Below are 14,668 nucleotides of genomic sequence, written 5' to 3'. Positions count from 1 at the left end.
CAAGTCTTGACATTGCAGCACAATGTGAATCCACAGATACACACATTTAGAAGAGAAGACAATTTACCACACAAAAATCAATACAACATAAAACTTTTTCTGAAAATTAGTTTTGACAATAGATGTGTAAGTTATTTTTTACTTTGAACATGTTTCAAAATAAGTAAACTCAGTAACTTGACAAGCGTTGCTTATGCTTTTGGAGAGCTGCGAGGCATAACAGGGACACTGAGGAGCTTTCATTCAAGAGGGAAGCACATGGAGCAGTCCTCCTGAAGGCCTCGATTCTATCATTAAAAAGACATTTTTGTTGTATTTTTGTAACAATTAGCTAATGATTCCCAACCCATATGCTTGTACCAGATGTCTGAACCTTCACAGGCCCAATTGTATTTATTCCCTCAGACAAACCATTTCATATTACTTAATACTAGTCAAGATCATTATTTTAATTCTCATCGCTTCAAATCCAAACACAGAAAATATGATGAATAGTATGCTTCAAATTTTTCCCTTGATTAATGGGCTATATGTGTGCAGAAAAATGTTTCCGTCTTGAAGATGCGATTTCCCCAGTGAAGCCATTGCTAGCCAGATCTTCTTTCCTAAAGCCGTTTCCCTGCACTGTGGAACAATGACCATGATTCCAAAGTGCAAGCACCCAAAAGGAAAGGTTATAACTTTCATGTGCTACAGATGCTAAGGGTAATAACTGCCATTTCTCTGCATTTCACCGTGTCTCCCTGTCACTTTTAAGAGTTGTTGCTCTTGAAATACTTATTACCTGCAAAGCTCAGAACCTTTATCTGCATCATACTTGGTTTGAACTTCTCATATCTCTTTCAGTCCCTACCAACTCTGCCTGTCACTCTGGGCATTCTCTTTAGCAATCCAAAAATGCCCTGAACCATGCAACAGCAGAGCTTTATGTTGAAATACTGCTATACGGGAGGCACCAGAGCCTAAAAAAAGTTAATAGTCCATAATGTATATAAGGCTGCCATTACTCTTTGATAGTAAATACGGCTTTGTTCCAGGTTGCTTGACCTGAAAAAGACAAGAACCTAACGAGCAGCAGGATGCTAATAATGATCCTGCCTTTACATAGTGCCTCTCATCTCCAAAGTTTTAAACTCTGTTGTAAAAGCTGCACAAGGACAATGTTATCCTTAACTGAAATGCCAGCTGTGGACTGAAATGTGATTGTTGTTTAAAACAGAAGTGAACCACGCAATCCAAAGGGTGAGAAGAGACAGTGCAATCTACCTTCTAGCTTTCAATAGCAGTGGATGAGGGTACAAGTTTTAACAGTTTCAAAGCATTTTCACTGCTTTCTATCACCTCAGTCTGTTGGAAACTCAGTTTAGATCACGTTAGCGTGTACTTTCATCAGTGTAAAAATAGAAATGCTACCATGATGACTTAGTTCAATACAGATTCAGAAAAATGATCATTTTTTCAATCATAAACATCATGTTTACCCTTATATTAGCATATGCATTTCCGCTCTGATGGATCTGCAAACCAGTGCCAGTGCATCTGTATATAAGCAGTACTTTCCACTTCCATTTACAACTGCAGTTGTGTAATTGCTTATGTATTTTTTATCAGAAGACATACTTATATTTGCCCATAACTGCACTAGATTACCATGTCTTCTTTCAATGGATTTCTAGGTAGGGTTTTTTCAACTCCTGTTACCGTTCTCCTTGTCTGTAAGCATTTATTGATTTTTAGAGTCACACCAATGAGTTAAAACACAGGAGCTGTAAACAGAAATTGCACAGAGGCAAAATGGAAGATAATGAGCATTGGAAATAAGCATGGCTTTAACAAATGTTGCTTCTTTGCTAGCTGTTAGTTGGTTCTGTCAAGAGAACTCTTGGTAGATCACTATAAATTTTAAATCAAAAAATTAGAATATACCAGTGCATGACTGTACTGTGATCTAAAGTGTCCTTCGAGAATATTTCCTAATTATACTGCTTGATCAGTTTTATTAACTTACCCAGAACAGCCAGTCTGCAAGATATACTGGAACTTCTGTATAAAGAATGCTACCCTGTAATAATGGATTTATTTTCACATAGTTGTGTCTCATTTACTAGACTGACTTGTTTACCTGTATGCAAGATTCACTAATACGAGCTCAACTTCAGTTAGCTTTAGGATATCTATTGCAGAAAAACTAATAACAAAACATGCTCTTCTTGTTCTGGTTTACTGTACAAGTGGTATTGACAGTCATTTGGATTGAAAGCAACACGGATGATGGTCTATCCATAGTCTATAAATACTACTGAATTTCTAATTTTTCAGTAAAAATCTCAGACAATGCCCCTTTCCTAAGATTATTACAGATAAAGAGATTGTGGGATGGACCTCAAGGGAAGACCACATGCTTTCTTCAAATACACAATTTCCAATAACTCTGCAGCATCACGTGAATTTATCTCAGAGCACAATTGGTCATCTAGACATATAAATCAAGTTTACTGAATAATCTTGACTACAGAAAGTGGTAAGATGACCTTCAGACTGAAATAACATGAAATAAGCTTACCTTCAAACTCCTCTGTACTTCTTGGATGTAATTTAGAAACCTGGTTTATTTTTAACTCTCCAAAGAATCACAATTCCTGTTTCAAAATGTACTTTTTCAGAATAAGAAGTTGGCCAATATTCTAACATATCCACTAAATGGTTCTTTTTTTTTTTGTGAGAAATCTGGGTTCTTTCTCTGCACCAAAACCAAAAAATGCAAATTCTGTTATCATTTAGGGAATGCTTAGTCATGGAGCTTCATTATCATGTTTTGGGGATGGTAGCTGTGGAGTAGAAAGTCATTGGCTCCATAAGAATTGGTGATGGTCTAATAGACACACCGTAATTCATTCAGGTATATCTTGAACTGCTACAAAATTATAATAATTATGTTAGTATTTTATGGAATTTATGAATTTTGTATATAATTATCACCTTCTCTTATTCATCTTAATGAAATTTTCTTAACAGCATGAGGGCAGTAGCAAGGTGTGGCTTGCATAGATAATGTTAACGCAAGCTTGCATGAATGCCTACTAGTTATGGTTATCTATGGTAAACCATAGATGCAATTCATTTGCTTCTGCACTTTCACCATTGTTGTGTGCTTCTTTATGAGAACAAATACAGACTGTTCCAGGCATTAACATGGCTTAACAGTATTCTATAAGGTTTCATTTTGCTGGTGACATTGTCCTTTTATGTGACAGCTCACCAGTTTGCAAGCAAAAACTGAAATAGTCTATCATTTCCCCTCAAAAGATAGGATATTAATGAGATTTGAAAGAATACATTTTATGAGAATTCCAGCAATTCAAATCAAATATGAAATTAGATGGCAAAAGAAAGAAAAAAAAAAAGGCACTGGGGTGAATAATTTTGTATGCCCGGCAATCAGCAGGCCAGTCTGACATTACACAGAAGAACCAGACAGCTTTGGTTCACATGGAATTTCTGCCTGGACATATGACATGGAAGCTGGAAACCTATCGAAGACATTCATAAGATACTTTAATACCTTAGAAAACCAATGCCTTTGAAAAAATGCCAAGGGTTATGTGGAATTAATTAATTCCAAATGCCAGGGTTCCTCATATATCAACATCCTTTTATTGCAAAAGTGGTTCATAAAAGAAAATGGAAATATACAAAATATTTTAAGAATAAAACACGCTATTTTGACACTAGAGGACCTCATAAAGGAGGCCTTATTAATGAATAACTACAGAAGTACCTTTACATACATAAAATTTATGAAACTTAACAGCAGAGAGAACACGCAAAGAGCAACCCACAATAAATAAGAGATAGGAAAGCTTTTTTTCACATTCTAAGTAATATTGATGGCTTTCGGAATGATTCAGAGATTGAATTAAAACACTGTCATTGAATGATCTTTTGAGCAATTTGGTTCCTAGTTAAAGTATTTCCTCACTGCTGATATGCAAATAACGATTGCTGCTGCTAACGCAAAAGCTATTGATAATTTGTTCTGAGAATTATCAGAGAAACAAGAAAGCTAATAAGATGCCCCAGTGTATCTTTCTTTCAGTGCGTGACTGTTTCCTTAGCACATTTCCTAGTGTTTTTAAGTCCACTTTTGAAGTCTTGAGAAGTGTTTTCCTCCATTTTCCTAAGAAAATCAGAATTATTTTAACTTACCCTTTATCTGCCTTTTTATTTCCTATGTGAACATTTCCTGTCTCTCTACTTATGGTTATAATTTCTCTGTTTTATTATTTAGATTCATTATTTGTTGTATTTTTGATGGATCATTCTCTAGTTCTTTTCATTCTCCAAAATTTATTTCTGGAAATACAGCATCTCCGAGCTGCTGCACTAAGTGGATCCATTTTTATTTATAGTACATTGAAGTAGTGAATATTCTAAACTTCTCTATTAGTTCTGAACTCCTCTTACATTACTCTACCTGTTCCCTCCAACTATATGATTCAAATGCAAGGTTCAAAGCGGTTTTTTTCTCTGCTTTGAATGTCTTTTTCCTCTGTAAACCATAAGGTTGTTTTCTGTATAATTAAGGAAATTTCCCAGTGTGACTTGGCAATGACCAATTAAAATCTCTTGACAATGGGCAATTAAAATCTCTCCTTAGTGTTCTGTAATTTAGGACATTTTCATTATTAGCTCCTTGTTCGTACTGAGTGATCAATAACAGATGCCTACATATGTCTTTCCTGGTTTTAGGAATGTGCCCACTGCAGCACATTCCTATCTTGTCTAAGATATGTTCCTATCCACTGCAGAGAATTTCCTAAATAGATACCATTGTTGAGCTACCTCCCCATGTCTTCCAGGGAAGCAACATTTCATAGTGTGACAGAGAAGTTAGAAGCATCCTTGATATTCACAGGCGATTTTAATGTATAATCAATGAAGCAATATATGCCCTCTTCCAACTGCACCTTAAAGCTACCAGAAGTTGTGCTAGGGCTCTCTAAGCAGGTGGTTTTCAACTTGCTCTAATTAATCTGAGGCTGTCAAAATGGTAATCCTTTCTTTATAAAAGAATACTTTGATGGGATTGCACACATTTGCAACATACAGCAGCACCCTCGGTTTGCCAAGCTTGAGATCAAAGCTTGCTGATATTGTCACTTCGTTCCTGTTACCTGCTAACGCTTAGTATGGACACGTCTTTGTTATTTTGAAAATGAAGTTTTGAAAAAGTAAAAATACTCTCCCATTGCTCTCCCTTCATTGCCTTCTCCTGAATTTTGGAGGCAGTTCACTTCCAAATCGCTGCAACCCTCCACTCTCTGAGATCTACAAGGCCAGAGCTAGAATTTTTTAATGTTAAATGAATGAATTGCTTCGCAATCTGACGCTTACTCTCCATCTGATTATGAAGAAGGCCAGAAACACACCGCTAGAGAATAATATGAATAAACAAGAGGAAAGAGATGAAAAGAGAACAGGGGAAGCTGATAAAGAGAGAGAGCTGTAACATGCTCTTCATTGAAGTGATAATTGCTATGTCTGGGTTGTCAGGCTGATGACAGTACTGTCTGTCTTAACTCAAACAGAGGTAGTTTTCCATGTAAACTGAAAAGCAGATGTGTCAAATTAATCCTTTCTATAGTTGTAGTAGTTTCAGTACAGTTATAATTTCTGCATTAAGAGCTCCTGAAATCTATAGAATTTTTCTAGGCTTTGTATGATGTTTAGAATGAAAAAGGTGGGCACGTTTGCAGGGAATAAAGCTGAATGTATTTTGTAAAATTATTGTCTGTTACATTTTTATTTTAAACACATCACCCACGTTATAACTAAAATGCATCACAGACTTTTTATAATTCATTTTTACTGGAAAACAGTTGATGGAGAATTTGAGTAGGAAAAACCAAACATTGCATTGGCCTTGAATTCTTCTGAGTGCATTGCTATAGAAGGTCAACAAGGATCCTTGTTAGGAGCCGTTTGAGTATTAGTTAATCAGAAATAATTTCATTTTGATTCATCACTAGAGATCTTCACAAATACAACCTTACAATTTTTTTCTCCTTCTGAATCCTATAATGATAACGCACTAAGCTCCATCTTTCCCACTCATCTGTCATCACTGTAAAGGCATCAGGGAAGGGGGGAAAGTTGTGTGTTTAGTAAAAAACCTGAACTACAAAAATAGCATTTAGAAGATATCTGCAAAATTATTCTGGGGGAGAGGATGAATGTATATTATTGCTCAGCAATATTCTATACTATTCTATACTCTTCTATACTACTGTAGTTCACTAGGTACAATACTTCATTTAATATCAACAGTGTCACTAATCTCAACTGCAACCTCCATGTCTGTCAGCATGGCAGGAGAGCTGTTCTCAGAAAGAATGGCATTAAAAGGATAAGTTCTTTCCTTTTTAGCTTTTAAACCTTTGTAGGTGTTAAAACAATTTTGCAAAACACCTCAGGACAAACTGTAACATACTTTTTACTTTCCTGGCATATGCAAGCGTTGTAATATTTATTGTGCCTCATGCATTTTTTCCTTCATTACAAATAGAAATGCAAGACATTAAACCTGTCAGAAAGAGATGTATGGAAATTTCATTTGGTAGGAATATTATTTTACTCAAGGACATGAAGCGTCCATCTGACCCATAGTGTACATTTAGGAGACTGCCTTGAAGACAGACCCAGAAAGCATGCAACTGCCTTCCCGCTGGTTTCGAGATGTAGGAACTGGAACAGATCTTTGCCTGACACTCCACCATCTAGACAGTGTTTTGCTGGCATACGCTAAAATCCTACTCATAATATATTTTTTTGCAAAAAGTGTAATGTTTCTAAAACTGCTTTCCAACTTAGCCAGAAATACTGTAACACAGAGATGTTCTGCTATTTTTCTAAGAAACATGTATTTTATAAATTCATAAAAGTAACTCTGAGGTGTTACACACAGAGTTCTCAATGTGATGGTACATGTGTTGGTGTCCTTCCTGCCAAAGCAAGGAAAAATTTAGAATCAGGAATTAGGAGGGCAAGAAAGTGTTGTCAGGATTATGTCTGGGAAGAAACCATGCAAGTATATTATTGCTCAGCAGGACCCAGTATCTTTGCAGTTTCTTGACATACAGTGACTCACTTAACGTGATCTGAAAGTGTCACCCATAGGATCCAATTTATTCTGAATTTTGCTTCTTAATATAATACAGTGTGAAAGAATGGAGGTCTGGAGAAGGCTGAACTCTACTGAATTTGCATTGCCACCGTCTTCCGGCTGTAGTGGTCAGAATTTGAAGAAAGTCTGGGATTTTGCGTCACGTGTCTTAAGAACATATGGTAAGGTTACAAGATACAGCAACGCATGACAGTTGTGTCTGGCTGCTTATATTAAGGTTCAAGACAATAAAATAGATTTCTTTACGTAATGACCTGGAAGATTAGTTAACGCTTGATAAATGTGACTTGAGAGGCATTCATTCAGCTCAGACTTTTCTCTGCAAGCAGAATTACATTTATTTAAAAGGTCTGAATGTATCTGTGTTATAGATAGGGACATTTTAGAACATATCCCTAAATCTCCAGATAATGAATATAGACCATTAAATTGCTAAATGTTGCTGAAATCTTTTATGGAGATAGTGCTAATCCAGTCAGTTCTTGGGAGATATATAGACCTGGTTTTAATTGGTCTTCAAAAAGGTGATAGGGATGCAGAAATACCTTGGCCAAACAATTTCCATGGAATATTACAGCTAGGCTTGATATATGGAGGCCTTTGTACAATACTCTGCTCAGGTTGTAGGTCAGCTTGCCATGACACTAAATATGGCTGTGTCATTACTGGGAGGGCAGAAAATGGAGTAATGGTCTCAGCAAAATGTTTTGTTGTCTGTCCAGGCTGCCAGTGGTGCACAGGTTGAATTAAAAGTGATGATAGTTAAAGCCTTGAGGGTACTGGGTCTTAGTTATCCTGCCAGTCTTCTGAGCTCTGTGTATCTTAACCTCTTAGCTGAAAGGAATGGGGATCTTGTAAAGTGTTAGCAGAAGTGGAATGGGTATATATTTGCTTCCGATGCTGAAATTCTGATGAATACCATGTCTTCTGCTCTCAGGAGGCTACACTGTTAGCTTCTTATAAAATACAGCATTAAGATTTTTGAACTTTAGACATTTGGAACAGAGTACTGATTGGATCTGGAATACTTTATCTCTGACTTGGTTTTGCTAGGCTTTCACTAGAGTTAAATATTTTTCCTGCTATGTCTAAACATTATACATATACCTGTATTACTTACAATTTATAGTCAGTATTGACTGCATCTGCTTTAATTTTCCCTGTGTACCATAGGTGATAAAAAAAAACATGACATGCTTGCCAGGTCTTCTGGCCAGTAATTTTATAAATACTAGTTCTTAGTGATGTGCAAATATTTTAGAAGAAAATGAGAAGTAAAAGGTGTTTAAAGAAAATCACGACAATGGAAGATAAATTAAAAAATTAAAGAGAAAGTAGAAAATTAAAGGAAAGAGAATAAAGAAAAATCCAATGTATCCTCATATCATATTTACTCATAATGAGAGAGCAACTCACCTGTGCTAGACTTCCCTTTCGAGAGACAGTGAGCTGAGATCCTGAATTTTTGGATTACAGTTTGTGTATGATTTTTTCATATTCTCTCCTACCCAAGTTGTAGTCGCCCCCCTAATCCAGTCTTCCCATTGACATTAGTTCTCCAAATACCTGAAACTCTGATTCATCCCAGGTGTCTGCCTATGTCTGCAGCTAGGATAGCCTTCTCACACGGGCATTCTGGAAAATATAAACCATGAAATATCCAGAAAGAAGCTAGAGCTATAATCTCTTTGGGACCGTTTCACGTGTTTCAAAGATGAGAGTCACACATATGCAAGAAACCATCACAAGATCTTGTCTGAATGGGCAGAAGCCTTGAGAAGACATTAGGCCATCCTGCTGTGGACAGGCTGGGTGCATGAACCGTTCCAGAGGGACGTTTGTCTGAGCTCCTCTTAGGTGTGTCCAAAACCTCCTACAAAGGAAACGGCCAAACCTGCCCAGACAGCTTATGCAGTGCTTAACTGTACCTAATACTAGGAACCCGCTTCTTGAAATCTGATCTTAACCACTCACATTGCAAAGCAGTCAACTTTGAGGTGTGCTCTTCTGGCCCTTTTAAAGCAATTAGTTTACAACATTCAACAGGGTAGTTGTTGCCAAAATGTATTACTGAAAAGTGTTACAGTCTGAAACTTGTACGAGGAATCAGAGAGGAATTGCAGACAATTCTGATTCAGCGACTTCCTAGTGACAACTGGAAACGCGGTACTAGTGGAACACAGCAATCCAACGGGGAGCCACAACAGTAAATTGTTTGTTTCAGTTTCGAAATTGGTGAGTAGAAGGAAAATGATGAAACCTTTACTTTAGAACTGCTTGAAAATTCAGCGTTAATTCTGAGGGCATCTCTGTGGATCTCCATTCTCTTCCAAACCTATTTGTCTTCAGAAAGAACTGAAAAGATGTTATAAACCCAACATTTTTCTAAATAAGATATGACCTGGGTTATCTACTCAAGTTCCAAACTGTATCTTGTGAAGTCAAGTTCTTGCGTTATGGGATTCTAAGGTCATGAAAGGGGATCGAGAAAGCTAAGTATCCTCCAGCTCAGTACCTATAAGGCTGCTTTTGCAGTCGATCATAATATTTAGCTGTGTCTCCAGTACGCTCCTAAGATTTTATATATTACATTCTGCAAATAGAGGAGACTCCCTGGTTATGACATATTGCTACAGACCAGGTAGTGATCTAATGAAAAGCAAAAGAAGACTGAGAAGGGGTTTGCCGGAGCCCTGCGTGATATGAATGCTAACAAGTCCACTCACGTCATCAGCTTCCCTGCTCTCAGCTCTCCCCTCCCTCCCTTCCTTTCTCTTTTATGAGCCAGCTTGAAATCAGGGAATTACATGCTAAGGAAAACCCTTCAGCTAAACATATAATTATTCTGCACAGGATCAGTGCAGCACAGTTAATCAGTTTACCAACTGAATTAATTTTTATTTTTTCATGTCTGCATCTCCTGTTGAGAGTGGAGAAATTCTAGATTTAAAGGGGAAAAAATGGGTTGCAGTTGTGAAATGAGTATCTGAAGCTGAGCATTCATTATGAGAGAAACCACCACTGCAGGCTGTTTTGGCAGGCAAACCTTACTGTCAGTCCCCAAGACTTTGAATAACTGACTCCATGTGGAGTTATTACTTACAGGTACTTAAGAAATAACTGGCTTCCTATTTTAATTTTCAGCTGCTTAATAACATTCCATTCTCTGAAAGTCACAGCTGTATTTCATTGCATTGTATTTCATTTCATTTCATTGGCTTGTTTTGAAAAGTTAGTATTTATTTGGACAGAGGTGTCACTTCACTGTGAATGAGTTCACATTTTAAATGACCTACTTGTAAACTGCTTCACTTAGGAAGCACAAAATCTTCAATGCTGTTATTTGTAAAAGTACAAAGAATACCTTTTAGATTCTACTTACAGTGAAAACACAAACTATCATGCTTATATTAATTCTAAGTGCAAATAAGAGTCAGGAGTAAGACATCATACCTCCCCTCTGCCCCCCGAAACCCCCAAATTCTGTACAGGATTACCTTCCATAGGGCCTGCATAGGTATTAAAGCAGATGGCCTTTGGTTTCGGAGTGCTCGCTCTGACGATGTGTTTGCAACTGCAAAGGGTCAGCAAGTTTCACAGTAAGTGCAGGGCCAAAAAGCATTCAAAGTCTCCAGGCAGAAGCATTAAAGATGTAAATATTGAAGTGCAGTTTGTCATTTACTCATGTTAGTATGTTAAAACTAATCAAAGGAAAAACTGACCAAGTTTGAAAACTACTCTGATTCTTAATGGACTTGCAAGCTTTATGGGTAATAATTGCTTTCCAACAGCGCCACAATGGAATTTGAGCAAGGCAAAGTTCTTTCTCTTAAAGTACCTTTTGGGTCCATAGTACATATCCCCAGGAAAACATTTAAGTTATCTAAGAAATGGGTAAATAGCAGGAGAAATACTTGCTTGTTTTCTGAAGTGAAAACCATCTAGAGAAATCTGAAATTTTGGAAAATTTGGAAAAAAAAGGAATAGTGACTGAAAACTGTTGTTAAAAATACCTTCACAATTAATGTTTTCTGCTCCTTTGAAAACTTTCTTTTTAACCACAGTGCCTTCTGCTGTGCATTTGCTAAACTTTACAAAATATTTTTGTATAAAGATGATTTCTTTAACACAAAGGTATCTGGAGCCTTAACTTCTAGAACCTCTATAAGCCTCAAGAATCAATTTCTAAAGACTTGCATGGGCTTTTCAGGTTGTCCACACTATCAGATGCAGTTCCCATGTTGAATTCCAGTTGAATGCGTTCCCGAGAAAGGAACTGTGGATAAATACAAGATGCCAACTTGTCATAATAATGTTCCTTAAAGCCTACCAATTTTTACTTTTTTGGCAAGTAGCATTTCCTTAAGGAAAAGCACAGAAGGATGTCTCCTCTTGGTTGGGGCTCAGGCTACAGCTGCTTCTGATAACAGCACACTGCAAGCAGGACGCAGTCTGGGTAGCCAGGTCTCAAACTATTAACATTATTTTTGTGGCTTTCTTCCATCTCCTCTTCAATTATTTGATGTCGCTGCTACTGCTAGCTAATTTCAAAACATGTACAGTTTTTAAAAGAAAGTTACGCTACCTTAAATAATGATGATAAATTCAAGTTAAAAGACATATTACTATCATTTCCCTATGAAATATGTTCTAATTTACAACCTTTACAAATAAAGCTAATTGACTACGTATTTTTAAGCCAAAAAAAGGTATATTACACTTGCAACATTTGTTACATTGTTTATTAACATGTTGCTTTCTATAGCAAAGGTAATATTCCACATTCATAGCGTGGTAACTTTTCTAAAATGCCTTTCCTGTATCTTTTAATGCTGTCAAAGTGCACCTTTCAGTATAGAAGACATACATAAAAGCTACCTTATCACTTGACTATTACTACCCGTGCAGACCTTCAACCTCTCTAACGCATAAACAGCTGTTTAGCAGAATGGCTATAGCTAATGGAGCTGACGTGCAGAATGTATGTAAATTACAGGCAAACAGTGGCCACAATTGGGCAATTTTTGTAAAGTAAGGGATTTACAAGTAGTTTTAAACTAATTCTGGTATGCTTCCATTTGTGTGTGTTAGGTCTTTTCTTCGGCTACAATTGAAGTATGCATTTATAAAGGCAAACACTGGGATAAAAAGGGGCTTGTGATATTAGCATGGCAAAAATGGACAAATGTGCAACTTTACTGTTTGTGGATCTGTAGCACTCGTGTTACCAAGGAAAATACCTGTCTTGTGACTACTTCAATGTTCACTGCGTTGTACCTAGTTATGCTTAAGCCCAGAGGCACACAACTGACAATACTGCCTACTCCAGACGTCCCCACGGATGCAGTCTGCAGTCTTTGCATAGAAATTTAACTGTCGGGCAACTCCATACATTTAAAAACGTTTTGTTTGGATGACCTTCTTGCTTCCCATGGTATGCACTACACACGTTACGGATTAATGTTACCCAAGATGTAATTAGTTTACATCAAACAGAAGAAAAAAGTAGCAGGAAGGATTTTTAAATTTAGCAACAAGTATTATACACACTTTGACATTTAATTTACATTATAATTCAAGTAATGAGTTAAAATAGCATGACGATCTGCCCACTTTTAAAATCTTTTACGTACTGAAAATAAAGGTGTGGATCAGAAAACTCTCCTCTGCACGTACATTAGGAATTGATTTCAAGTAATGACACTGGAGTATGGGAATCAATCCTATATCTAATGGTTTCGGGATCCATCCCAATGACCTGCTTAAGACTTCCCAATTAACCTGAGTTCACAAACACCTGAGAAACAAACTACATACATTCCCTTAGATACCATTAGCTTCATAATACTGTGTGCTTGTAAAAGAATAGTTTGCTCATAACTGTAATGTGTCTGATAAGCACCTAAACAGCCCAATTTCAGTTAAGTATGGAGACGTTATCTCAGCAAAATGAAATCGAAGCCATTCCCTTATCAATGATAATACTTTGCAAGCTTTAAGGATGTTATAGCAGGCGTCCAATTCAACCCTCCAATAAGTTCAGTAATCACATTACAGAAATTATTGCCACGAGTAACGTACAAACAAAATTTGCACCTCTTCTCCTTACGTAATGGAGATCCCCTGTAGCAGAAATGATTTGTCTCTAAGACACACAGCTCATCAGAGGCAACGTATAACAACACTAATGCATCCTTCTGTGGAAATACATTTTTCCCCACTCTGGAGAAATTTCAAACACTTGTCATCGCAAACAGTTCTTCACCCTCCCATCCAAGCCAATCTGTTTGCAGCACAGCCGAGCATTGTAAGGCAAAACATGTCACAGCTTAGGGCTGTGTTGTGAAACTGTGAATGTGCAGGGAAATCGTCATTCCTGTCAAGTTCTCGGGAAGAGTTTCCCCAGCGAAGCCGTGCGCAGCCCTGCGCGTCCCCCCCGCGCGCCCCACGCGCGGCACGGGCTGCACTGTCCACGGTACCCGCGACGGACGGGGACGCGGGCGCGTCAGACCCAGCAGCGGCACGAGCAAGAGCGGCTGGGAAGCCTGAACGAATCAGGACATGTCACTAAAGGAGCAGAATTCCTCAGTCCAGTCACCGGCACCTTATGCTCCTTCTGGTACCCTAAACTACCCACAAGTGCTGCACAGCCACTGCATCAGATCACCCGATATGAGCAAAACAGACCTAATCAGGGCAAATTTAAAGCAACCAAACATAATAACGTTACACTGTGCAATGCATAATGGAGCCAGGAGACACAAACACTTTACGTCTGCATTTACCAACAAATGCATTTGATCCCTGCTCAGTTCCCAGCAGAAATTCCAACAACATGCTGCACAGCTTAAACAGCCTCCCTCCTCAGTCGTGTCTTTAAAAACTACTGTGCAAAGCAGCATACGGATTATTAAAACTGAATAAACTCTTCCCAAAACAAAGGATACAAGAGCAGATCTGTAAATTGCAAGGATCCAAAGTACAGACAATACAGGGGAATAAAGGATCCTACCTTTCATCCAATCCACTACCTGCTTGGGCGTCCACTTGCTAATAGGTTCCATAACGAGAGCCATCATCAGATCACTTTATCATTCACACCAAAATCAGAAAAAGGAGAGCAAAAATGTATCAGAGCATGGCTGGGCTGAGAGAGCTGTAGGATTTTACAGTGCAGTCCAAAGAGAAGATGATGCTTTGTCCCTCCAGGTTTCTCCTGCACTGATTCAGTAATGTATAAAATTACACTGCTTGATCAGCTCTGGCACCTCCCCCACTGCACACAGCCTGCAACACACTGGAGCACCGAGCCAGGAAATGGTGCAGTACGTATAGACTTACTTACAAAAGCCTCTACCCAGTGATCTACTTATTAGACTGGCACAAATATAAAATTATATCACAGAGAGAGCAATTCGAGCTGGAGCTATTCCAGACACTGAGTTTTAAGGAGCTTTATTCCAACAAGCTCTGCGATCTTCAACA

At 37.8% G+C, this 14,668-nt stretch overlaps 1 protein-coding gene across 1 annotated transcript in view; it reads right to left on the bottom strand.

Annotated features, from left to right (window-relative positions):
* LOC309595686 (connector enhancer of kinase suppressor of ras 2-like) overlaps nucleotides 1–14,259 on the bottom strand; it is a gene marked incomplete at its 5' end in the record, with an annotated part of 209,411 nt that extends 195,152 nt beyond the window's left edge. Inside the window, one exon of the mRNA XM_082322943.1 lies at nucleotides 14,196–14,259. Coding sequence (XP_082179069.1) covers nucleotides 14,196–14,259 — 64 coding nt within the window. The remainder of the gene's footprint in view (nucleotides 1–14,195) is intronic.
* Nucleotides 14,260–14,668: the final 409 nt, after the last annotated feature.

This window comes from Platalea leucorodia (assembly GCF_965183815.1).
Source record: "Platalea leucorodia genome assembly, chromosome: 10".
Taxonomy (NCBI): Eukaryota; Metazoa; Chordata; class Aves; order Pelecaniformes; family Threskiornithidae; genus Platalea; species Platalea leucorodia.
Note: the sequence above shows the minus strand (reverse complement) of the source record. Positions and strands in the feature narration are given on the sequence as shown.